Source organism: Phytophthora ramorum, assembly GCF_020800215.1.
Source record: "Phytophthora ramorum isolate Pr-102 chromosome Unknown Phyram_PR-102_s0013, whole genome shotgun sequence".
NCBI lineage: Eukaryota > Oomycota > Peronosporomycetes > Peronosporales > Peronosporaceae > Phytophthora > Phytophthora ramorum.
Genome location: NW_027150659.1, coordinates 356,629 through 380,964, shown reverse-complemented (window position 1 = coordinate 380,964; position 24,336 = coordinate 356,629). Strand labels below are relative to the sequence as shown.

General features: G+C 53.4%; 4 protein-coding genes across 4 annotated transcripts; 1 reads left to right on the top strand and 3 right to left on the bottom strand.

Annotated features, from left to right (window-relative positions):
• Window positions 1-11,163: 11,163 nt before the first annotated feature.
• KRP23_11808 (uncharacterized protein) lies at window positions 11,164-11,493 on the bottom strand (the record flags this gene model as incomplete). Its single annotated transcript, XM_067895935.1, has 1 exon — window positions 11,164-11,493. The coding sequence occupies one exon, from the start codon at window positions 11,491-11,493 to the stop codon at window positions 11,164-11,166; it is 330 nt and encodes a 109-aa protein (XP_067739979.1).
• Window positions 11,494-14,543: 3,050 nt separating this feature from the next.
• KRP23_11807 (uncharacterized protein) lies at window positions 14,544-16,143 on the bottom strand (the record flags this gene model as incomplete). Its single annotated transcript, XM_067882386.1, has 3 exons — window positions 14,544-14,594; window positions 14,668-15,722; window positions 15,786-16,143. 3 exons carry the CDS (start codon window positions 16,141-16,143, stop codon window positions 14,544-14,546), a joined length of 1,464 nt encoding a protein of 487 aa, XP_067739978.1.
• Window positions 16,144-18,617: 2,474 nt separating this feature from the next.
• Window positions 18,618-21,392, top strand: KRP23_11806 (Ribonuclease TUDOR 2; the record flags this gene model as incomplete). The annotated part of the gene is made up of 1 exon (XM_067882385.1): window positions 18,618-21,392. The coding sequence occupies one exon, from the start codon at window positions 18,618-18,620 to the stop codon at window positions 21,390-21,392; it is 2,775 nt and encodes a 924-aa protein (XP_067739977.1).
• A 142-nt stretch (window positions 21,393-21,534) lies between these two features.
• Window positions 21,535-23,479, bottom strand: KRP23_11805 (Peptidyl-prolyl cis-trans isomerase FKBP4; the record flags this gene model as incomplete). The annotated part of the gene is made up of 10 exons (XM_067882384.1): window positions 21,535-21,696; window positions 21,767-22,000; window positions 22,057-22,218; window positions 22,283-22,377; window positions 22,453-22,558; window positions 22,636-22,799; window positions 22,872-22,939; window positions 23,005-23,050; window positions 23,135-23,192; window positions 23,255-23,479. The coding sequence occupies 10 exons, from the start codon at window positions 23,477-23,479 to the stop codon at window positions 21,535-21,537; spliced, it is 1,320 nt and encodes a 439-aa protein (XP_067739976.1).
• Between the last annotated feature and the right edge of the window lie 857 nt (window positions 23,480-24,336).

Genomic DNA, 24,336 nt, shown 5'->3' with positions numbered 1-24,336 from the left:
TCGACCTTGCGCTTGTTCGATACGCCAGCACCGAACAAGATCGACGTCGCAGCCGTACCAACAGTTCGCAGCATCAATTGAATTCCATACCAAGACTGATCCACTGTGTTCACGTTCAGGGCTGACGGGAACTGCACAAGTGACAGAGCCAAAGTCTCCTTCTGCTGCTCCTTTAGCGAGGTTTCCTTCAGCTGCTGATACAGCGACCAAGTCACAAGGGCAATACCTTCCTTCACGCAGTAAATTGCCGCCGCTACTGGCTCCAAAATATCCCGGAAACACTCACCAAACTTCTTGGACAGTTGCGCAAGGAAGCTCTCCGAGGTCTGCTGGAACATATCGAGTTCGCGTAGCAGCTCGCGTTTCCGCTGCTGAGATGATTTCGATGATCGCACCGTTGAGAGCATCGCTGATAGCTTTCCGGCAGGCATGACCGTGGTATTAAAGCGAAGGAGGTCGCGGAAAAGTTCCCCAAACACAGAAGTCGCCACAGTCTTCATTTCCATCTCACTCGAGCCCACAAACTCCGCGTCACCATGCCGCTTGTTCGGCTGGTAACGTTGGATAGCATGAGCTGACACCTCTATCACTTGGCCATGCAATTCACGCAATGAGCGTGCAGCATTCTCCACTGATTCTGCTGACGGCGCAGGCGAAGGGTTAAGACGGTGAATGGAAGAGTGTGCTGCATCCTGCATGGTCAGCATAGCTAACCGGTTCAGCAAATTCTCCTTCTTCACAAGTGGCTTCGTAACGGGGTCCACTGGTGAGGACGGAAGAAGCAACGCGAACCGCCACAGACCCAGCATAACCATGCTTTCGCCAATTGTGTTCGAGCTGTCGCGACGACCGTTGTGCTGCTGGCTAGCATCCGATACCAAAGATGTCATCAATGGCACAACAAGCGCATCGACAAGTGTGACGAACGTGCTGTCCTCAGAACATCGCAGAGCCTTTAACAAAGCAGCTTGAGCCGTGCCGTCAAACATCTCAGGGCTCTCCACAAGCTGAAGAAGAAGTGTCTCAATCTCCTTCCACTGCGCAGACACAGACTCGGACGCAAACGTCGACTCGAATGCAAGCACAGTTGCTACGAACAGCTCTCTTACGAACGACATACTTGTGTTCGACATCATCCTTCCTGCCTGGGCCTGCTCGGTTGCAAAGTGACTCTTGATCTTCTCGAGTCGTGCAGCACGCATCTGTGCCTCGCTGGTGGGGCACATCGATTCTTCCAGGTCTACCTCCGCAATACTTTTCAGTACGACGGCGCTTTGAACGGCCTGGAACAAACGTGGGAAGCCCATAATCACCTGAGCGTGGTCTGCAACGTCAGTGGACACCGCGGGAAGACGCTTGCTGGCCTTCCGTAACTTTCTTCGAGTGTCAAAAATCTCCAGTGAGATAAGGTCCACTTGGTTAAAGCTGTTGCAGCGCAAGAACTGGTGGAACCCGAACAGCACGCCATTCAGATGGCTCTGAACCACTAAAGCGAATTTCTCTAATTCGGCGGTCGGATCCCCTTGCTTTTCGTCAGGTGACCCCAGCGAAGTAAACTTGTGCCCGCACCACACGATGTCTTGGTAAGCATAGAAGCAAGCAGGGTCGCGAAGTCCCAACCGCAAGAGCTCCTCAATAATGTCTTCCAGCAACATCAGTACATTCGAAATGGCTTTGACGATCGCAACGTATCTGGATTCAGTCAAATCGCTCTTGCTCAGTCGATACATATTGAGTACACGCACAAGCTCGGTAATCGCCTTGAGCTCTTGGCGTGCGAGAGCGTGCTCCAACAGTGGGCTCAACTGGAACGTCACCATCTGATCCATCAACAGCGCACTCTCCTTCATGTCGAACAGCAAAATGGGTGCATCCTTGCCGATGCGGCTATCCTCTTCGCTCAGCAAATCAACATGACTGTCAGCGTTGTCCTCGATCTCACTCAAGTACAACGTTTTCTTTGAGATGAGCGATGTCATTTCAGATTGCTTCTCCTGGAGCTTCTTCAACAGCACACTGGGTAGCTTGTACAACTCCTCGGCCATTAGAGCATGCGGCTGCCGTTTTGAAGATACACTCCCACTCTTTCCACGCGTTTGCTCTTGAGCCAAGTACGAAAAGGCACAAAGTGCATGCAAAACCTCCTTTCGAGCGTCAACATCCACGAAAAATAGTGACGACACATCCAGTTTTCCACTCTTCATTGCAGCTTCCATAGAGGTAACACCGCCAAACAGAAGAGCGAGGACATCAACCCTGCCGTCTGCTGGCCCTCCAGACGCACCCACGGAAAGAGCTGAGAATGACGTTGAGTTGATTTGCATGAACGTCTTCGACATGCGGTTCAAGAGATACTCAGCCTTCCACAGCTCAGCATTGCTAGGCAGCAAGGAATGGCCTCCCTTTTTCCAGAGTACGTTCTTCCTCGACCCGCACCCGATCAGCTTTTCAATGGTGTCTTGCATGCGCTGCGTCATATCAAGCAAGTCGTTCCAATTGGGCCTCCAACACGATCCCGTTGGTTGCTGCTCAAGCAGCTTAGCAAGGCGCAGGAGCGACTTCTTAAACCACTGCCAATGAATAAGGAAGTGCGTCCACTCGAACGCCTGCACACGTAACTGGATTGAAAACTCAAAGCGCCCTCGGAGTACAGTCTGGATCGCATCAAAAAATTCCGAGTTCATCCCCAACTTTGAAAACTCCCCAATAAATTCCACAAAGAACGTGTTGAACGCGCTCAGGAGTGGGTGAACCAAAAACGTCAGCTCATTCTCCACGTTAGCACGGTCAGCGTGATACTTGTGAACAGCGTACGACTGCTGGAGAACTGACAGTTTGTTCAGACTGTTCTCAAGGCGACGTGTATCGCCCTTCTGTCGTTTGCGTTTGCTGTCGTTTGACGATGAAGCAAAAAGTGTGTCCACTTGACGGTACTGCTCTTGCTCACAGAAACTCAACCACTCCACACCGTCAAGCAGCTCAAGCTGTTTCTGAGCAGTCAGCATGGACTCCCACGCACTTTCCAGCTCAGTCTTTTTGGACGGAGCGCTTGAGATTCCGTCCTCAACTAGTGATTGTAAGCGCGAGAAAACCGCGTGGTTGGCAGCAAGGTACAATGGTGTCGGGGGCAAACCAGCAGAACCGCCGAGCAAAGAGATGAGGCTCCGCATCGCTTCTTCAGATTTCTGAGAAATGTCCGTGTACAACTTGGTCTTCGTTATTGACTGTAGGAAGCGCGAAAGCAGCTCGACGGAAGATACTGCGATAGCGTTACCCGCTGCTCCACGGGCAATCTTCTCCAGCGCAAAAAGAAGACGCTCCGGAGTAAGCGATCCGTTTTCACCACACGCACTTGCCACCTCGACAATGCGACGTAGTGCAAAAGGAGCCAATACCACACCTAGAGGTGCGTTTGCGCCCTCAAAACCGAAGAATGACGTTGTTGACAAGTGATCACGTGCCTCCATCAGAGCTCTCTGGGAATAAATTGTCTCCTGATGCTGGCATCGTGAGGCGACGCATTTGAGCCACGCATCTGGGTTGGCATCTCCACCTGGAACTGTGAGGTCTTCACTCTTGGCAATTCTCACAACTTGAGCAAGCCAGCCCAATTGCAAATCGCTAGCATCGCTGTCGTCTGGTGTCTGCGAGGAAAGGACAAGGTGTTCAAGATACGCAACGTCTCGCTGCAACTCAAACATCTCGCTCTGTTGGCACAGGATAAACGTCGAGGGAGCGGCGATCATCGGGAGCACACGCTGTCTCTGGGCATTTGCCTGTGAATCTTGGAAGGCGCTGAGGAAAATCTCCAGAACTGCTTGGCTCAAATCAAGCTGCGCCAGCAATCCATCGCCGTACACGCGCTGGAATGACTCGGCAATAGCGTTAATAGGTTGCACTCCGCGCGACAGCTCAGCCGAAGTCAGCAGTGCCCAGTTTTCCAGGTGCCGACGGTTAATGCGACTGTATTTTGCGCCAACTATGTACTCTCCTAGTTTGGTCACCACGCGTTCGTGCACAGTTTGAAAGGCCCGAGAAAGAGCAAAGCCTGGAATTCCACAAGCGAGCGGAATCTTCACAAGGTCCAATCGCGATGCATCTTCCTCCGCTAGTGCAATTTCAACACATCGGTTTCGCATCGCACGAGAAACCTCGCCATATTGGGCATCCATGGCCAGAAAAATTCTGAAGTTCTCATGGGGCTTAATGACTCGAAGTTTCCCGTTGATAATACCGCACTCGTTAATCAACATCTCGCCGCCAGTCTCCATTAGTGAATTCAATCGATCTAGCACGGACGAGCTACAGAAGTTGACATTGTCTAGCAACACCCACTCACCCTTTTCCATGGCTTGAATAAGAGTACCGTCCACCCACTCAAAGCAGCTTGCAATTGAGTTCGACTTACTCAGATGCACCACTCCGTCGATCTCACTCAACAATTCAGCGAGCACCGATAGCGTTTCCTCATGGTCGGCCACAATTTTCTGAATCATGCTCACGACATCCTTCATCAAATCAACAGCCACTTCATCCAGTTGGCCCTTTGGCAGTTTCCTTGCTTTTTGCTTTTTGCCACTGTCATGGCGACTCCGTGATGAAGCATTATCACTGTAGTATTTTTCCCGCGTGACAAGTGCCCACCACATGCTGCTGAGGCGGTTTACCTTCTTCAGAGCCGCTGCTTTTTTCTTGTGGGAAATTTCCGTGGAGGCAGAAGTAAGCATCAAGTGCTTGAGTACCTTCTCATGGACAACCTGGATCTTCTGTCTGATGCCTCGCAGTTTGCGTCCAACATCCACTTGTTCGAAACAGCCAAGCAACTCCGTCGCATCCGTTCCTGCACTCATACCTAGCTCGTGCAAAGTATTGCCGCTCAATGTGGCTAGCAGACGGACAGAAGATGTTTTTCCGCTGGCCGGCGGTCCGACGAGAAGTGCAGGCCACGACATGTTCACACAATGCACCAACGCCTCCATCGGCTTCAGCAAGAAGTTGAACAACGGCGGTGCCACACGTCCCATTTGTGCGTCTTGGCGCCGTGCGAGCAACGAGCTGCCAATCTCGACAAAGTCTGAAGACATGCGAAGCGAAACAGCACTGAGATCCATTGGTTTCACTCCGAAGAACTCTTCGAAGCGGCGAGAAATCAATTCCCGATCCCGAGTAGAACGCATCCGCTCTACGTAAATGAAGTTCACGTAGTAACTTAATGCCTGCAGTTGCCGGTGAGTAGTACCAACCAGCTGCGACTGCTGCTTCAGCAAGTCACAGAAACGAAACACATCGCGCAAGTTGAACTCCCATGGGGCTCCAAGGCGCCCGTATCTGCAGCTCACCATTGTGTCTTCATGCACCGCTCGGTTGAAGCCGATCATCCGCTCGAGCAAACTTTGTCCCACAAACACAGAGTCGCTCATACTCGTTTCTACAACGGAGCAATGGAGAGTAGGATACAAAGAGCTCGCAATATGAATGAGATCCTGCTCGTGGAGGGTCTCGACAAAGACTCGAGTAAATCGGTTCAAGAATGACTTTGGAAGTCCCTTACGACCACTACCCTGTCGAAGTGGGTTTTGCGCAGCAAACACACGGAATGTCGGCGGGCACTCAAACTCTCGGTCGAGTTCCGGAATGTAAACGCTACCTCTGTGATCCAGACAGGAGTTCAAACCTTCAAGAACAGACTGCGATGCCAAATTCAGCTCGTCAAGTAGCACCCAGTCACCCGCCTTCAGAGCACGCAAGAAGACGCCATCGCACCACTCAAACATGGCACTGGAACTGCCTCCTTCGGCACTTTCGCCATCGCCCGAGGGGGAAGCAGCAGGGAGGTCCGAGCCGAAGAGATCCGAAATATCTGTCTGCTCTGACAAGTTGATTCGCACAAGACGGTGGCCTGAAGCTGCTGCCAGCGCACTGATCAAACTAGTCTTGCCAACACCTGGCGAGCCTTCCAAAATGATCGGGCGGCTGACCTGCATTGCACGCAGAACACGGTGCAGGTTCGACATGGTAGTCGGGGCCTTCAGAGAAAACGCTGGCTTCCTCCGCACAGGGTCAGGTCCCCGTGATATAAGGAATGGGCTAATTCCGAACTTCCCTTCCGTGGTCTCCTCCGAAGCATACGAGTTCAACTGGTCAATGTTGTTGTCAACAGACAGTTTTGTGACGTTCAGCGAGTCAATCACCTTCTGCTTAACAACCTGGTCATCGTCAGGCACCAACGCTAGCAAGTACCGGTAAGCCTCGTCTCTGGCCTTTAGTGCCGTGTGCAGCGCTTTATCAGAACCAAGCCCAAGACCGTCCAGGATGGATAGCGCAGCACCCTGCACAAACGCCGTCAACGCTGTTACCTTGAGCGAAGAATCGACGTCTTGTTTCTTAACGACCGATGTGATAAAATTGACCCAGCTGAGAATGTCACGCAAGGTCACAGCACCGCATCCACCAGTGCCACCGTTAGCCTCGTTAAAAGTCTTTACGAAACTTAGAATCGGATCACACAACGAAGCCAAGCCATCGATCGCAGCGGGCGGTAGGGATCGAGAAGGCGACAAAGCCCCTCGCGGTCCAACCAACCGGTCGCGAATGATAGTAGCAATATCATCCAAGTCAGAGATTGACGGAACCCAAATCTCCGTAAAACGATTACGCAACGCAGGAGATAACTCCCGCTTTCCAAAATCGCCGCCAGGGTTCATCGTGGCCATCACACGCCACTTCTGGTGTGCCACGATCTCTTCTACTTGGTCTCCGCCCTTTTCAGCAAGCAGCAGTGTGCGTGACGGTTCCAGCACACTGTTAAGACGCTCCAATACAGCGTCCTCGGCCAGATTCACCTCATCAATCAGAATCAAATCGCCGTTCTTCATCGATTCCACAAGAGGACCATCAGCCCACTCAAATATGGACTGGAACCGGCGCTTCAGCGTATCTATCCGTTCCGCGAGCTCCTTTCGTGGTGTTAATTCGCCATCCAAAACGCTAGCTCGCGCATTCTCATACTTGACAAGCATCGCTGCTACACCCATGGACTTAATTTTTGTCCGGCGCGCCTCGATCTCCAGTTCATCAATGCATTCGTCATCCATCGCAAGGAAAGTCACAAGTGCCTCCTCCAGCTCGTGGACAGTTTTTTCTTTTCCTCGCACAGGTCGCAGGCACCCAAGGAAATCCGAAGTCTCGGTGTGTTGATGACAATTCAAGATGTGAAGCGGCTGCGAGAAGAGAAGGGAGTATAGCTGACAGACGGTAGTCTTTCCGCAACCAGTCTCTCCAACCAGCAGCACAGGCTCCTCGTTCTGCAAGCAGCGTCCCACCAGCGCGAACAGTCTTCGCAGGGACTTAGTAACACTGATTTTCTCCAAACCTGCCGCGTTACCTGCCGACTTCGGCTCACCGCCACTAGCCTTGCCAGAAGCAGCTTCCTCTATAGCTTGCTCCACCATGGCCTGGACACGCTCAAACTGTTCCTTGGTTCCCCATACCGTTTCCTGCTCGATTTCTCCGTTCTCATCCAGCAAATTCGAGTCACGAGGCTTGCCACTGTAATACAGCGCATCCAGATCGATTTTCACGTTGCACTTTTTCTCCAAAACCTCTTTTACCACTTGCTTCTCCTCATCTTTACGCAGCCGCTCGGCCAATAAACAGTAGCCTTCTTCGGCAAGAGCTTGTTTTGTAGCTGGTCGACGCTCTGCCCAGCGAAGTAAATCACGGGTGGTAATGAAGCCTGATTTACCAGCAAACACGGATGACTGTTGCCGAACCAGCTGTAGCTGTCGCATGATGTCAATCAGAATCCCGCAGTACGATGGAGGCAGCGAACTTCGTTCTTGCAAAATTGTCCGCAGCTCGTTCGATGCGACCTCATCTACCTGGATCTCCAAAAATCGATTACGGAACGCACGAGAGAGAACCTTGCGTCCACCATAGAGCCCTGGCGGGTTCTGCGTCGCGAAAAGCATGAACTTCGGGTGTGGCTTTACAGTCTCCTGAGTTTCTGGTAGAAATAGTTCGCGATTGTCGTCCAGCAGTCGATTGAGAGCTTCCAAAACCTCGGAAGGCGCCAAGTTCAGCTCATCCAGGATGATCCACCAACCCTTGCGCACGGCCTCCACCAAAACACCCTCCTTGAAAGCAAGCTTGCCATTGGAGTCCGACACATAACTTCCCAGATACTCTTGAATGTCTGTGTGTTCGTGGTTGTTAATGCGCACGCACTTTTGCCCAATACGTGCTGCCAGGTAGCCGATCAACGAAGTTTTACCGGCAGAAGTCGGACCCTGCAGCAGCACAGGATACTTACCGATCAACGCCGCTCGCGAAACGTGACGCAGGTTTTCTTCCACCGACTTGGTGAGCACAAATTTCCTACGAGAGGTCACCGGATCGGGCAACGAATCGTCTCTTGGTGGCTGGAACTCCCCTTTTCGTACCCAGTAGGAGCTAACCAAGACAAACTCATTGGTCTTTCTCGAGCCACCAGGGCACGGTGGTGACCGAGTAAGCTCCTTCGCCTTGATGGTCTTCGCAAATGTGTTCTTGATCAGTCGCTCAAGATACTGGCGCGAGTCCATCTCAAGCTGTGTGCAAAAACTCGAACAGAAACCTTCGAACATTGCTCGGGCTGTGCCATACCCTCTCTGAATCAAGATGCGCGTGATGTGCAGTGCCTGACTCAGCGTACGGAGAGAATAACGGGGCTTGTGGCGTGCTCCATCACTCAGCCGCAATTCAGCTTGTTTCCTTGCCTCAAGGTAAAACTCAACCGTTTCTGGTACGAGAGCGCCCGAAATTTCCTTAAACTGGTGGTGAACCACCATTTGCAAGTCCGACGGATTGACGCATTCGTCGACGTAAATCTCTGTGAATCGATTGCGGAGGGAAGGTGGTAGATCCTTCTTACCGACATCTGTTGACGGGTTCATAGCACCAAAAAGACGGAAGTTTGGATGTGGTCGGATGATTTCGACATCACCACGCTCTGTGAGTGAGAAGGCACTCGTCTCGTGCTCCAAGAGAGTGCTAATTCTCTCCAATGTATCGGATGACGCAAGATTGATTTCATCGAGCAATACCCAGTGACCTTCACGCAGAGCTTTCACCAACACACCTTCCACAAATGAGAAGGCAAAGTGTGATTCAGCTTGCTCTTTCTGCCGCTCAAACCGCACCAACTCCGCTTCGAAAGTGTCCCATCGGCCCACCAAAACACTCGCTGAGGTGCCAGCCGTAGTCATCTTGTTGCTACCAGTACCTTCCGACTCTTCTGCATCCCGACCGGCGCCACCACTGCTCTGTAACTTCGTGGTGGCCATTTGGATGGCCTTACGCATGCCCTTGACAAGTTTCTTCCAGTCCTTGTGCTCCAGAGCAATACGAACCACATTAAGAAAGCCTGCATTGCTCTTCTGAGCAAATGTTGCTGTGAAGAGATCCACAAAATCCATGTATAACGGGCGGGCAAGCAGGTGAATTTCCACAGGCTTGAATCCTCCAACGAGATCGGAACTATCGCTCTGAATGTTCAAGTTTTGAACGACCAGACGCTGTCCCATAGCCGCAGCCATGTGCTGAATTATCGTAGTTTTACCACAACCAGTTTCACCGATAAGCAACGCTGGCTCACAGGTAGCTACAATGGCTGCCATCTTCTCCAGCAAACGCAAGACGTGACCAGTCATGACCACGGAGCTAGTCGCTGGCTTGTCGCCTTGCTCGAGCTGCGCCTGCTGTGACAATCTTGGCAAGTGCACACGACCAAATTCCACTTCATGAGTGTTGAACGTGACATGCGGTTTGTGCTGCTCGAGATAGTATTCGATCTTTTCGGACTGCACTTCCCAAATGGCTGCTAGCGCGCAAGCGGAATGCAAGCGCGTCATTGTATCCCGAATGCCTGCACAGAACACGTCGAGAGCTTCCACCACAATGTGCATACGCTCGTCCTCGGTGATGTAATCGTGGCTGGAGGATGAACTGTCGTGTGTCGCGCCAGCAGCGTAGTAGCAAAAGCGATAAATGCGCTTGCACCACTTCAAGAGGTCCCGCAGACAGAAGTCGCGTCCGTAATTACGTCGGGTTTCCTTCCACAGCTGGCCAGAGCCACCAATCTCCTCACTCATATTGCCGGAGACGGCGTTGTACGTGATCATCATCTTAGACACGACCTGTCGCGGAATTTTGACGAAACGAGTCAGCATAATCTGCTCGATCTCGCTATCTACAAGCGGTGCGACGTTAACACTGGTCCAAACGGACTCCTGGAATCCCTTGGGCATCTGATGGCCGTGAGTCGTCGTACCGAAAATCTGGAAGTTCGAGTGCGCCACCAGCAGCTCGCCGCGACCAGGGAGCACCATTTCGCGCGTCTCGAGCAGAGGCATAAGCGCCGCAAGTACCTCGAACGGTGCACGATCAATATCTTCAATGACCACCCACCGGCCTGCAAGCACGGCAGTCGTCAGCGCGCCGGGTTGCCACGTAAATTCGCCCGGCACGTCTGTGCACACATACGAGCCCAACAGCGTCTTGCTGTCGATCTGGTCATCCAAGTGCAGCTCCACCATGTCACCGTTGCCCGACAACCGGGCAAGTTCACGAATCGTAGCTGTCTTGCCGCATCCGCCCGGACCCGCCACCAAAATCGGGCGCTTCAAACCTAGTGCAATGGCCAGCGATTGCAAGTTGCGCTTGGTTGACGGTGTCGGCACAAGCGGCTCCGTGGCCGTCGAGTCTTCTGGAGGCGCGTGTCCCTGCTGGTTCAGTTTACTCGTCGGAACGACCACACCAAAAATGTTCTCAAGCGAGTCATGGAAAGGCACGGGCTGGGTCTCTCCGACCTCCGCGTCATCTTGTTGCTGATATACGCTCAATTCGATAAGTTGTTCCTGTCGTGTGGCGTCCTCCACGTGCAGCTCTAGTTCAATCTGTCGCGTCGCCGGGCTGTCTCCACTCGCCGCAGCGTCCTCGCTAACGCCCAATCCATTCAAAAAGGCGTTCCTCTGTGCGTTGCCCATTCGCAACACCAGCGCAGTGGCACGCGCCGCAAACCACCGGACGTGGGTGTCGTCATGGCAGCTGAGCGAGAAGAACGGCGTCCAGTTCCAGAGCGTTGTCAGCTCCGTGGGTCTCAGTCTCAGCAGCTGGAACGCCGTCTTAGCGATGCGTCGCAGCCTCTGCAGCGCCTCGTCGCTCTGCTGCTTCTGCGCCGCCACCACGTCGGCGAACGCGAAGAAGCACGGCGCCGTCTCCAAGTACTGCTGCACCACGGTGCTGGAGGTCGGCAGGTACGTCAGTAACTCGGCCAGCGTGGCCGCCAGCAGCTCGCTCCTCTTCATGTTGTCGGTGCACTCGCAGTAGGCGCGTCGTGTCTCGTCCTGTTCGTACACGGCGAGCGCCGGGTCCATGAGACGCACCATCAGGTCCAGCAGGAACGGGCGCAGGTGCTTCACGATGGGTACACGGAGCTCCGCGTGCACCAGGCATGAGGCCAGCGCCTGCAGTTGCGTGTGGACAGCGGCATCCGCTGTAGTCGTCAGCGCCTGGAGCGCAGGGTGCGTCTTGAGCGCGGCGTTGGTGGCGGAGAGCGCCGCCTGGAGCTGCTGCAGCCCTGCACGCAGGCGGCCCACGCTCACCACGTTGTCATGTGCGTCCACGTCGGCCATCCGTAGCGTGAAGGTCCTTCGTCTGCAGAGGCCGTCAAACGGTGTGACCAAGCGAGATTGAAGCGCCGTAGAAATTGACTCGCAGCGACCAACCGTGGTTTTTGACAAATTTTGGCCAATAGCGACTTTCACGATGGACTAATTTTGGCCAATGATGGCACAGACTCGTCTATGGATGTTATGTAGCCATTCGTGTGGAATCGCCTTGAAGTCGGGTTCCCGATATGGGCGGACACCATCGAGGGGGGGGAGGGCTTCTGTATTGCGACAAAGAGGAATTCCAGAGCCGCTTCAAGAAGGTTCGGGGAGCGCTGGCATTGCTTGCAGCAGTGGCGTTCGTGGACCAGGCGGCGTGAAAATGTTATACTACAAAGCTACTGCCCCGTGCAGTTGACAGAGAACGTGGTGGACACTAAACTGCCAGCGACGTTTGTCGTCTACATAGTGGAGGAAGCTCAGTCGCAAAAGCTCTCGGACTCGGCAGAGCCGGATCTCATCCAATTATGCGGCCCACTGCAGCGTCCTCACACCAGTCGTGCCTATGGGAAGGCGCTGGCGAAAATCGCAGCTTTCGACAGCAGTTGACAGCTCAAACCTGGAGTGGAGGTGAACATTCCGATCCGAGTGTGGTTCAGTGCCTTGGATTATGAAGGGATGCGAGAGTCGTGGGCCCCGCTGGAAGCTATCCACAGGGCTGAAAAAGTTATCCGAGAGGAGCGTGCGAGAGCTCAGAACGAGGAGTTGAAGCCTGGAATGCTGCGATGCAACTTTGTTTTCGAGCCGATAATCGCAGAGTTTGCTGACGTTGCGATCACGCTGCAAATGGCAGACATGCTGGAGCGTTTGGTGCGGGGAAATATTTGTTTTTTACAGCTATCGGTGTGGGTGAAGTGGATTTGTCTGACGACTGGTCGCGAGTGACGACTTTGAAGCAGCTTACGGCTCGCGTCTTCGACAGCACGGATGAACTTGGAGACAGAGTCAGAAGATCCCGAAGAAGAACTTTATGGTTGTCCTCGTGGTACAGTCAATGAATGCCTTGCGACGTTGAAAAAAGGGGCTCTGGTGTATTTGGAGGTGACCAACCGAGGACTACCGAGCAGGGGCTCTGCGACAACATTCCCGACTCCTATTCACTCTGTCAGGATGTTCAGTGATGATGGGAAAAGCGATTTAGTGCACGTTCTTGTTCCAGGTTATGGGCACTGTCTGGTCCAGCGCAACGATCTGGTGTTCTCCGAGGACAACGAAGCAAAGGACATGTTGGGCTTGCGAACATCACGCTCAATCGGATTCGACAAAGATACACAGTCGATTTCAGATAGCTTGCCTCGTTTTCTGGAAGCAATTGGAGCGCACTTGATGTGCTTGACACTCGATGGACCAAGAGTAAAATGAACGAGAGTTTCATTCTTCTACATTGCCCGAGGCTAGAAGAATTAGCGCTCTATGGTCATTTCATTGACATGCGGCTTAGCTTTCGTGAGTACCGTGCAAGTAGCCAGCCTTTGCCTTCTCTGACCTGCAGCTGGGACTATATCTCTGCAGTCGTAACGGCTTGAGTGATACTACCAAGCCGCTAACCAAGTGTGTCACTCGGTTGCATGTCCGGCTAGTGTGTCGGCGGAGAGGCTGGGACATTGACCTGAGGGAGTATGATCACGAGCATTTTGATTCACACGCCAACGCGATTTTGCCCAAGGCGAACGGAAGTCTGGAGTACCTCGATGTTGTTGTGGGACGTTGCAATTCCTCCGATGCCCCCGACTTCAAGAAGCACCAATTGCAGCCGATCAATCAATCTATCAAGCTTCCAATTGAGATGAGGCTCGCGTTTTTAAAAGCGTGCTTTCGTCACCAAAGACAGCAGATGAAAAAGCAAAACGACAGAGATCATTGCAAGCAAAAGCACCATTGCCTGAGCTGAATCAGCACGTGCTGTTCAATAGTCTCATAATGGCAGCTACCCCTATCCTACGGCAAGTGTACTATCGCGAATCTCGAGACGATGAGTTGGAAGAAGAGCGTATTCAAGTGCGAGTCAAAAGATGATGATTGAACTACATGTAAGAGATGCTTCTCAGTGACGAAGAGTGGAAATGGGCGATGAACAGTAGCAGCGGTGATCCTTTACGCTGCCTTTGGGAGGTACGGTGCTCTCTTAATTAAACAATCGTGGGTTCGCTGTTGTATTGGCACGTTTAATGTTGTTGCCCGGGTATCAAACGTTATGGCAGTTGAGGTCCCGCGGTCACGCTCATCAAAGGGGTAGCAGGACTCCAGACTTCAATAAGTCGGGACTTATTCATGTTGTGATCCACGTAATTCCCGTACCACGATTTTTCATGGGAGTACATGTATGTATGGTTACTTGGTTTTGCTCACGGAATTCAGTACCTGCAATTGAGGACTGGAGTACACTTGTGTTGAAAGGTAGTTCTCGGTGGGCCTAAAGGCGCTGATCGTCGGCGAAAATGGTGTGGTGCAAGTTCACGAGTCAGGCAATTCTCGATCTTTTGGATCCATCAGTGTATTGCTCAACACCAGCATGCGCTCATGTTGATGTTCTCACTCCCCAGTTGGTTCATGTAAATTTGGTGCGGTTTGCATTTGGTGCGGTTTGTTTATGAGAGGTGGATGGAAAACAATGATTAAACCAGTTCACATAAGTTTAGCAAGAGTGCGCAGTTTCATCGAGAAGTGGAGATCCGACTTTGCATCTGACATCTACATCGTTGAAGGGGGCCACCATGGGGATCTTCGATGCAACAGAGTGCAGTGAATTGAATCGAGTGATCACAAGATCATCTTGTTCACATCTTGTATGGCATATTCTACAAGGAAGGACTTCATCAGCGGGCTACTTCGAGTTCATACAAGCCACTGTTCGCTATCAGTCTCGACGTCTGCATCAAGCTCCAGCTGTGTTCAATACAACATGTTAGGCAGCTGAACGAGCTACGCAGACTCTTCACAACCGATTATCAGTACGTACGGGCGCTGGGAAATCCTTGCGCAGCAGCTTCTCGGCCTGGATGCTGATGATCGTCGACAACTCGTTCAGCTCTGCATTCATTTTTTCGATGTTGAGTTGAAGTGCTCGCAGGTCACTTCGTTGCATGGGATCGTCCGCCGCGCTCGACAAACTGTCACGCTCACAGTAGACAACTTTCCTCGCTCGTAGGTATTGACGTAGTGCAGCGACGAGTAAAAGTATGTGGCGCTCAATATCACGCAGAAGCACAAAGTTCCCTGAGCCCGATGACGCGAATCCAGGAATTCCAATACGAGCTGCGCACTCGATACGGTCGGGAATGTGCAAACGCTCTGCCTGAGCGATGATGGCGGCTATCATCGAGGAGAGATCGTTCTGTGACGCCTTGATACCAGAGGAAATAGCCTGCAGCTCGCGCAAAACACCAGGATTGAGACTGCCGTCGTGGCCTGCACCGGAAAATAGTTTTTGTTCTCCGCAGGTGGCTTCGAGTGCAAGCTGTCGACGAGAAATTGCAGCAACGGACCGTAACAAGTGCAGATCTACATCTTGCAGCAGTTGCGCACGCCAGCCTCGAGCCGTCAAAGCGGCTTCGTACGCTCCAAACTCCACTAACTGACCGCATCCGTTAGCAGCGATGAAAGGTATGCGCTCCTCTTTCACGCAGCACTCTGTTGGAGCTGACACGGTTTGATCACGACTAGAAGCCACTTTCTTTCGTGACTTGTGAACTAAACGCTCAGCTGGTTTGGCTTTTGCTGCGGGTTTCGCAACAACAGTGGAGAACTTTTTGCGGCGCTTCCGCTTTGGTTGCCCTGGAGCTGAATTTTCGCTTGTCGTAGCGGATGGGTCCCCCAGCGTTGCGTTAGAAAATTCTTGAGCTTCTGATGAAGTCGAGGGCTGTACATGCACCTCGACATTGGTTTTTAACGCCTCGGACTCAACGTTCGATTGAACTGGAAAAGCTGGCAGGTCTACACTCTCCACCTCCGACTCGGAATCCATCTTCGACTCCACCGATAAAGTCTCTTCTGGCAACAAGTAGTGAAGACCACCTAAGGCACCGCAACAAAAAGTCAGACAAGGAGTCGAAACCCACAATCGCCATCTAGCGGTACCATTTTCGAGAATGAAAGCGTAGAGCTCTCCTTCGCCCACAAAAAAGTCTTCGCCTTGCTTGGCCTGTTCACCTTTCGCTCTACCACTTGGCACATAGTAGAGTTTGTTTTCCTGAAGAGCCTTGGGGTCACACACTTCCCAATCTCGGCTTTTCAGGATCCTCACGACCTCTTTGCCAATCAAGCCGATCTTCTGAAGCAACTCCGACGGCTTTGCCTGCAAGTCTGAACCACGTCTTCGACTTCGCGCGCTGTGCCCTGCAGGTTGGCCTTGACTCTCTAGCATGTCATTTTGGGTAGAGCTCTCCTGAGATGACGCAGGATCCAAGACCGGCATGAAGGAAAACGGCTCGGTCATGGATTCCGACTGTGATTTGGGTTTGAATGAGCTTGGTTGCTGTCGAGAAAACGAGAACGGGTGGGTCAGCTCGACTATACCAAGGGGCTGCCAACTTTACCGCATGATAATCTGTTTGTTGCGCTATCTTGAGGTCCTGTAAGTTTGTGACCTGCAGTTTCAACTCGTTTACAGCTTTCTGAGGCACGTCTATCATGGAAAAAAAAAGGATTTACACGGACATGTTTTGTCTCCATTGCAGCCATCGATCTCAAAGTATGGCAACGCAATCGCCAAGGTAGGTAAGACCTGCACGAAAGTATTCTACGGATAATACCCCCTCCACACACACACACCCCTACACATACACTAGAAACATTGTAGTACAAACGAAAACATGTATTGTTTTTCAATGGAAAATGAGGATATGTAAATCGCCGACTCCTTCGTCAACTTCTCGTGTCCGAGAATGTACCAAGTCTTAAAGGCGACAATGTCTGGAGGTGGTCCACCAGTGCGGGATTCCAATCGAAAATGCATCGAGAACACCGAGGAGCTCGATGGTGTCAAAACTTAGTCCTCTTGGGGGTACACCCCACTCTTGAAAGAGTGTTTGGCAGGCTTGAGAGTGTCATGGTGCTTGGTAGGCTTGGGAGTGGCATGGTGCTTGGTAGTGTTAGAGTGCTTGTGGCTGCTTCTGCGGACGTATCTCGTTTTGTTGCTTGGCTTCGGCTTGTGTGGCGCCTTCGCCTTTTGCGCAGGCTTCGGCGTTGCATACGGGGAAGAGGTCCATGGAGCCTTTGTGGTCGGTGAGACCGAGTTCGACAGAGATGTCGTTGTAGTCGAAAGAGCAATACCTGGGCTTTTAGTCGGATTGCCAAGTTTCGTCAGGGCTCCACTCGGGCACGGTGCTTTAGTTGGCCCGTACGAGTCTGGGGTCTTGGACCTCGCGCCACCAGTTTCAGGCTTACCGCTCGGACGATCGAACGGAGGACGGCCACTCGGGCGTCCAGACGGAGCGTTAGTGTCTTCGGGTTTGCTGCTCGGACGGCCACCCCGAATGCGAGTAACTTGACGGCAAGTCACTTGGGCCACCGGACGGAAAATCACTTCGGCGGCCCGAAGAAGAATCAGTTGGACTTCCCGAAGGGGTGTCACTAGGACGGCCCGATGGTGAGTCACTTGGACGGCCCGATGGAGAATCACTAAGGCGTCCTGACGGTAAGTCGCTTGGGTGAGGTGACGAAGATGCCGTGGCCGGCGGCGGGCTAGGACTGATCGTTGCTTGACGAAGGCGTCATATTTGGTTTTGGAAGGCGCACCCCCATGTCGAATCGGTGCAGTCACCGCTATTGAGTAGGCCCCCAGTATCACCTAGTACCGCTACCGTTTCTTCGGTGGTTGCCAACCCCGCTGCGAAGATGCAGGCGAGAGTGACAAGTGCCACTGCACTTTGCGCTCGCATCTGGGCGTGACAAGTGAAGCTTGGCTCGCAGTGTTGGATCGGGTGTTGGTGTGAGCAGGTAAATGAAGGAATGAGGTACGAGAAGTGTGAGGACAAGGACCTCTCATTTGCCAAGCGAGCCTCCGATTGCTGTTAAAACTACGTCTCGTGTCTAATGACTGTAGCGGTGCACTCCACTTGACTTCATATGAGGATTTCCTAGGCTTGCCCGTCATAGGGCAACCTCCGTTGAGTTGCAGTCTGGAAATACGAGGAGCCCACAACGGGGCCGTGCTCAAAAAGTTCGGTAGTGGGGTTACCCGTTTTGAGGCGTGTTTGCAGTCTTAGGAACCGCATAAATGACTCGACGTGCGTTGGTTGCCTGCTTGAGTGTCTCCGCTAACGCATCATAGGTGTCTCGACAGAGTGACTTTCAAATGTGTAGCTCGATTTTCGCGAGCGACTGGGCTGGGTGTACTTATATGTGCGATGCGATTCCAGACTCGAAGCTCGGAAGATGAATTGTAGGGATTCCTCCAAGTACTGGTGGCTTGCATATGCCGAAAGAACGATAAAAAATGCACGACCGGAAACTAAGGCAAAACGAACCCGTTGCACATGAGTTCATTGCCGTCCAAGGGAAACGGCTCTGTTAACTGTTCGCATGCGAATGAAAATCGATCGAAGTATTCTTTACTTGACACCGTTCAGCCTTCGAGTAAGCTTAGCGCTTCTTGATCACCGCCAGGTTGCTCGACGACGAGCTAGAGTACAGCGTTTGAAGCCCTCTCATACAGCCTTTCAAGTTGGAGCTGGTGGACCACCAGCCCCAAAGGCGCGAAATGAGAGCAGCGCTAGTGTGAAATGAAGCTCGGGCGAGCAACAGCTTCACGATAAAAATGCCATGCCCACCTTTGGGAGCCCGTCCATCCAGGCCAGCTCACAATCGTCGCTTTGACTTGTGTGTCACACTTCAAAGATACGTGGCAAGCTCCGAGTCAAAGCTCAAGTCGCTCCCCAAGTCGCAACCCCCTCCGCTCCTCTCTTCGCCATGGCATCGGGCCACGCCACCGTCAAGGCCGTCCTGTCGGGCGACACGCTGGTGCTCATGGGTGCGGCCACCAACGGCCCTCCCCCAGAGCTCATGCTCACGTTGTCCAGCCTGCAGGCCCCGCGACTCGCGCGCTCCCCTGAGCAGAGCAACGAGCCGTACGCGTGGGCAAGCCGCGAGCATTTGCGCAAGCTGTGCGTGGGCAAACAGGTGCGATTCCAAGTGGAGTACCGTGTACCGGCCATCAACCGCGACTTCGGCTCCGTGTGGCTGCCGGCCAACAGCCGCGGCGTGGAGGAGAACCTGTGCGTGGTGCAGGCCCGCACAGGCTATGCCAAGGTCAAGACGCTCGATCAGTCGCGCGACGGCGTGTGCGTGGACCACGAGAAGATGCTGCAGCAGGAGCAGGTGGCCGTGAACGAGAAGAAGGGCATGTACGCTGACACCGACGCAGAGTCCAACGCCACGCTTCAGTGGCACGGCGCGGACGGTGCGGCGCTTGTGCACGAGTACAAGGGCAAGCTGGTGCCGGCCATCGTCGAGACCGTGAGGGACGGCGCGTCTCTGCGCGTGATCCTCAAGCCTTCGCTGCAGATCATCAACTTCGGCCTGGCCGGAGTGCAGTGCCCAAGAGTGAATCCGCCCGTGAACGCGGCCACATCGGCTGAGGGAGAGGAGAGCGACGCTGCGCCTGTCGGACCGGCGCCCCATGCGCGGGAGGCCAAGCACTTTACGGAGCTGCGTCTACTGCACCGCGACGTGGAGCTGAAGCTCGAGGGCGTGGACAAGTACGGCAACCTGTTTGGCAGCGTCGTGCACCCGTCCGGACGCAACATTAGCGTGGAGCTGTTGAAGAACGGCCTGGGCCGCATGGCCGACTGGAGCTCGTCGTTCACTAGCGCCTCGGCGCGTGCCTCTATGCGCACGGCGGAGAAGGAGGCCAAGCAGCAGAAGCTGCGCGTGTGGCGCGAGTACCAGGCGCCGGTCCTGCAGTCGGACAAGCACCTGACGGGGACCGTCGTGGAGGTTATCAGTGGCGACTGCATTGTGGTGTACGTGCCGGACGCCTCCACTCCGGCCGAGCAGGAGAAGCGGATCTACCTGAGCTCGCTGCGTGCCCCGCGCCTCGGCAATCCCCGTCGACAGGAGCCCAACGCTCCGTACGCCGTCGAGGCCAAGGAGTTCCTACGCCACCGCGCCATTGCCAAGACTGTGCACATTGAAGTGGAGTACGAGAAGCCCAGCCCCTCGGGCCAAGGCGACGTCATGATGTTCGCGTCCGTGTTCTTGGACCCGTCGGCTAACGCGCTCAAGAAGAACCCGTCGGCCAAGGGCGCCAACCTGGCTATTGACATCGTGGCTGCTGGTCTGGCTGAGGTGGTGCGCCACCGCCCCGACGAGGAGAAGAGCGAGTACTACGATGACTTGGTGACGGCCGAAACGAAGGCCCAAACGCAGAAGAAGAACCTGCACTCCACGAAGGAGGCCCCGGCCACCGAGCGTCGCGTGACTGACCTATGCTTTGATTCTACCAAGGCCAAGCAGTTCTTGCCTTTCCTGACTCGCGAGCGCTCGACCCGCGCTGTGGTGGAGCACGTGTACTCGGCTACGCGTGTGAAGCTCTTTGTCCCCAAGGAGAACTGTATTCTGAACTTCGTGGTTGCCGGCATTAAGTGCCCGCAGCCTGCCCGCCACGGCGCCCAGGGTGTGATTGTTGCGCCCGCTGAGCCTCTGGGTGAGGAGGCCAAGCTATTCACCAAGCGCAGCGTGATGCAGCGTGAGGTGATGGTGGAGATTGAAGACATGGACCGTGGTGGCAATGCCTTTGGCCCTCTGTTCGTGGTGCCCAATGGTGGCGGCAAGCCTCTGCGCGACGACCAGCACAACTTTGGCGTGCGTCTCCTGGAAGAGGGTCTGGCGTGGGTTGACTCGTTCAGCGTGGAGCGCACGGCCCTCGGCAATGTCCTTCAGCGTGCTGAGGAGCGCGCCAAGGCTCAGAAGAAGAAGTACTGGGCCACGCACGATGCCCAGGCACAGGCTAAGGCGGCACAGGCCAAGCAAGCGAAGACGAAGGACGATGTGATCCCGCGTGTGAAGCTGTCGGAGATCGTGAATGGTCCCCACTTTTACATCCAGAACGTGGGTGACCGCAACTGTGCCGCCGTGGAGGAGAAGATGAAGGCATTCACGCGTACGCACGGACTTTCTGGCAAAACGTTTGAAGTGCGCCGCAATGCCGTGTGTGCTGCTCTATTCGATGACGGCAACGGACTCGCTTGGAACCGTGCCAAGGTGGAGTACGTGCACCCTGATGGCTCGGCGCGCGTGCGCTTCCTGGACTACGGTAACGAGACCACCGTGACGGCCAACCGTCTGCGTCCGCTGGATGCCGATGTGCTTCAGTTTCCGCCGCAGGCGAAGGAGGCTTCGTTCGCCTGGATTAAGCCTCTCTCGGCCACGGAGGAGTTCGGTGCCGACGCTGCTATGCGCCTCGGTGAAGTCGCCTGGGGCAAGACCCTTTCGTGCCGTATCCACGGCACCGAGGACCACGGCCGTATGCAGGTTTCCCTGTATCTCCCGGATGGGAAGAGTGTTGCCGAGAACCTGGTCGAGGCTGGCCTGCTTCGCACTGACCGCAAGTCCCTCCGCTCCGTGCTGCCGTACCAGAAGCCTGTCGTGGACGGCCTCCTCAACGCACAGGAGACCGCCAAGAAGCAGCGCCGTAGCCTGTGGCAGTACGGTGACATCGAGTCCGACGACGAGCAGGGTTTGTAACTTGCGCACTAGTCCAAAGACGAACCTTAGGAGCTCGTATCGATAGCACTTTCAACTCAACATAAAAAATGTAAGGAAAACCTAATCGAAGTGACAACTAAACGTTTTCGTCGTGACTTCGGGTTTGCTAAGCTGCACAAACTCATTCAAGTGCAGGCATATCGTCGAACTCTTCGGCCTCAGCTTTCAGTTTCTCCTGCTTTTCGAGCTCCTTGTTCTTTGCCTGAAGGCGGTCGAAAATCTTTTCCTTGTAGAGCTTCTTCTCGTCCTCCTTGTATTTGGCCGCGCATTGGTTTAGCAGCGCCTACAATTGCCGACGCGACACAGATCAGTACAATGAACACGAGTCCTAAAGAGTGACGAGATGGACGTACATGACTCCGCTTGAGGTCGGCGAATGCGTGCAGCATCTTGCGGTCATTCATGTCGCCAGAGAGCTCCTTTGCCTTTTCCAGACTCTTTTCAGCCTCGGCCACGTACTCATAGCCCTTGTCGACGATCCAAAACTCGCCCTTCTTTTCTTTTTCCAACTCACCCTTGAGCTTCTCGGTGAACACGAGACCCCGGCGAAAATGGCCCTTGCTGTTCGCCGAATCTAGGAGGATAGCCTGTGTGTGGATTTATTAGTCACTCGTGATGGTGTTTCATCGGCAGTAAGGCTTACCTGATCACAGTCCCAGAGTGCATCCTCGACTTTTGCGAGCTTGATCTTGCATAGTGCTCGATTGAGGTACAGCACCAGTTTCACTTTGTTGACCTTGTCCTTGTCCTCCTGGGGTACGAAGTTTTCCCACTCCTCCTTCGCGTAGAAAATGTGTACAAAACCCTATGGCCAGCAGAATCGGGCTGAGCTCAATCATTCACAAATGCACTCAGCAGCCAAAGATTACCGAGTCGTAGCACTTTTGAGCTTGATCGTAATCCTTCTTGGTGATGAGTGCATTTCCCTTTTCCTTCTGCTCCAATGCACTTTCAATACGCTCATCTTTCAACGACAAACAAGTGTTCCAGTCAATTAAGACTGCGCCCCATCTCTTTGTGAAGGCGAAAAACGACATACCAACAGTAGGCGGAGGATTTTCCTCCATCATCTTCTTGTCCTCCTCGTACTGCTTCTTGCGGGATTCGGCGAGCTCAGCTTGCGTTGGGAACCGAGGCAGCGGATCCTATGCAATGAGGAGTCGAGAATCACAAAATTCGTCAGCACCATAAGCAAACCGAATGTCAAAGTGGCTGTCCCCACCTTGAAGCTCAGCAGCTCGATCTCAAAGTCGAGCGTCTCATCGGGCTCCACCTTCGGTGCGAAACCTTCCGACCCATATGCATACTGCGGGGCGATAATAAACCGCGCGACTTCGCCAACATTCATCGTGGCCACGCCAATGTCCCAGCCCTTGATCACCTTCTCTGTAAACCACCACACCACCCAACGTTTCAACAACATCCCCCATCAACTACAATACAACTCATAGCACACACCTCGACCCAGCTGGAACTCGAACGGATCATCCGTGCCGCCCACATGCTTTCCGTCAAGCATATCACGCCTGCATTCAGCACCAAACCCATCAGAACAGTGCTCCACTTTCATCCTCCAAAGCTCCAGTCTCACGTCGTGTCGAAGATCGAACCGTCCATCAACCGCCCCACATATTGCACTGTCAAAAATAACAATAATGAAAAAAATAATAAGAATCAGCCCCTCCCCATAAATACACAACATAACAAATGGAATCTCTGACCGAACGTCGGACACCCTTCCTCCAGTTTCTGCTTGCCAAACTCTCCCTCCCGAATAATCTGGCATACAAGAAATAAATAACTACAACTCCTAAGACTCTGCTACAATCGTATATAGACACCTTCTTGAGCACACCGCCGTCCGCCGCGGCCGAAATGTCCACGAAGCCTTGCTCCTTGCAGAACGCGCTGGCCTCCGGGTCGAAGAAGGCGCGCGTGATGCGCGCACAGTGCGTGCACAGCTTCTGCGGGTTCGTCACGAGCCCCAGGCCGAAGCCACCGCACTCGACGCAGCGCGGGAAGTCGGCGGCCAGCGCCTGCTTATCCTCGGATTCCAAGTCCAACATCTTCACTTTTAGTGCAGTTCTGGGGATGGGTACAGGTGGGACTTCACAAACTTGGAATTTTAACCAATCAACTCGATCATAAAATCCGTATCTAAACGAATGAGCACGGTAGTACGGTAGTATTATAAAATACAACTCCAAATGTCTGAAAGGCGACAACCCCTCTCTCCCCTTTCTCCCATCCTGGTCCTTACACTCCAGAATCTTCTCTGTCGAGAATAACATTTATTTAGTCAGTGTGTGTGTGTGTGTGTGTGTGTGTGTGTGCCGTCGAAGGCTCGGGAGGTCACGTGTACGTACAGCAAGCAGAATGATAAGCAACATCGGAAGGCCGTCAAACTGATCGTACATATTCTGCTTCTCAGCAAGCCATGAGCGACAGCAAGCAGCCCCGTCCGACGCTTGGATCGCATCACTGATCGACGTCGAATGGCGCGAAAGATGGGACGACTTTTTCGCATATCTCGAACATTATCAAGAGAGGACGCACCAGTGCACATCTACATCGATGCTGAAGCGCAAACGAGAGATCACGCGAGCGTGCAGTTCGCGGGACGCCGCGTGACACAGACACACAAGCAGGGAGGGGGAATAACAATACTACTGAGGCAGGAATAGAGCGTTTAATTCCTGAGGAAATCAAAAACTTTGGGATCAAGCTGGTGTGCACTCATGGGTGGTCTCGACAGAGCCGATGAAAGTGCATACAAAAACGCAAAATCTTATTTCAAGAGAAGTACTGGTTGCAAAGGGTCAAGATGGGAGTCTCGTGGAGTGACGATGACGGTTTCAAGAAGTTAACTATCATGTTTCCAGTACCAGCATCTTTCAGCCGCAACCAAGGAAGGAATTCAGAT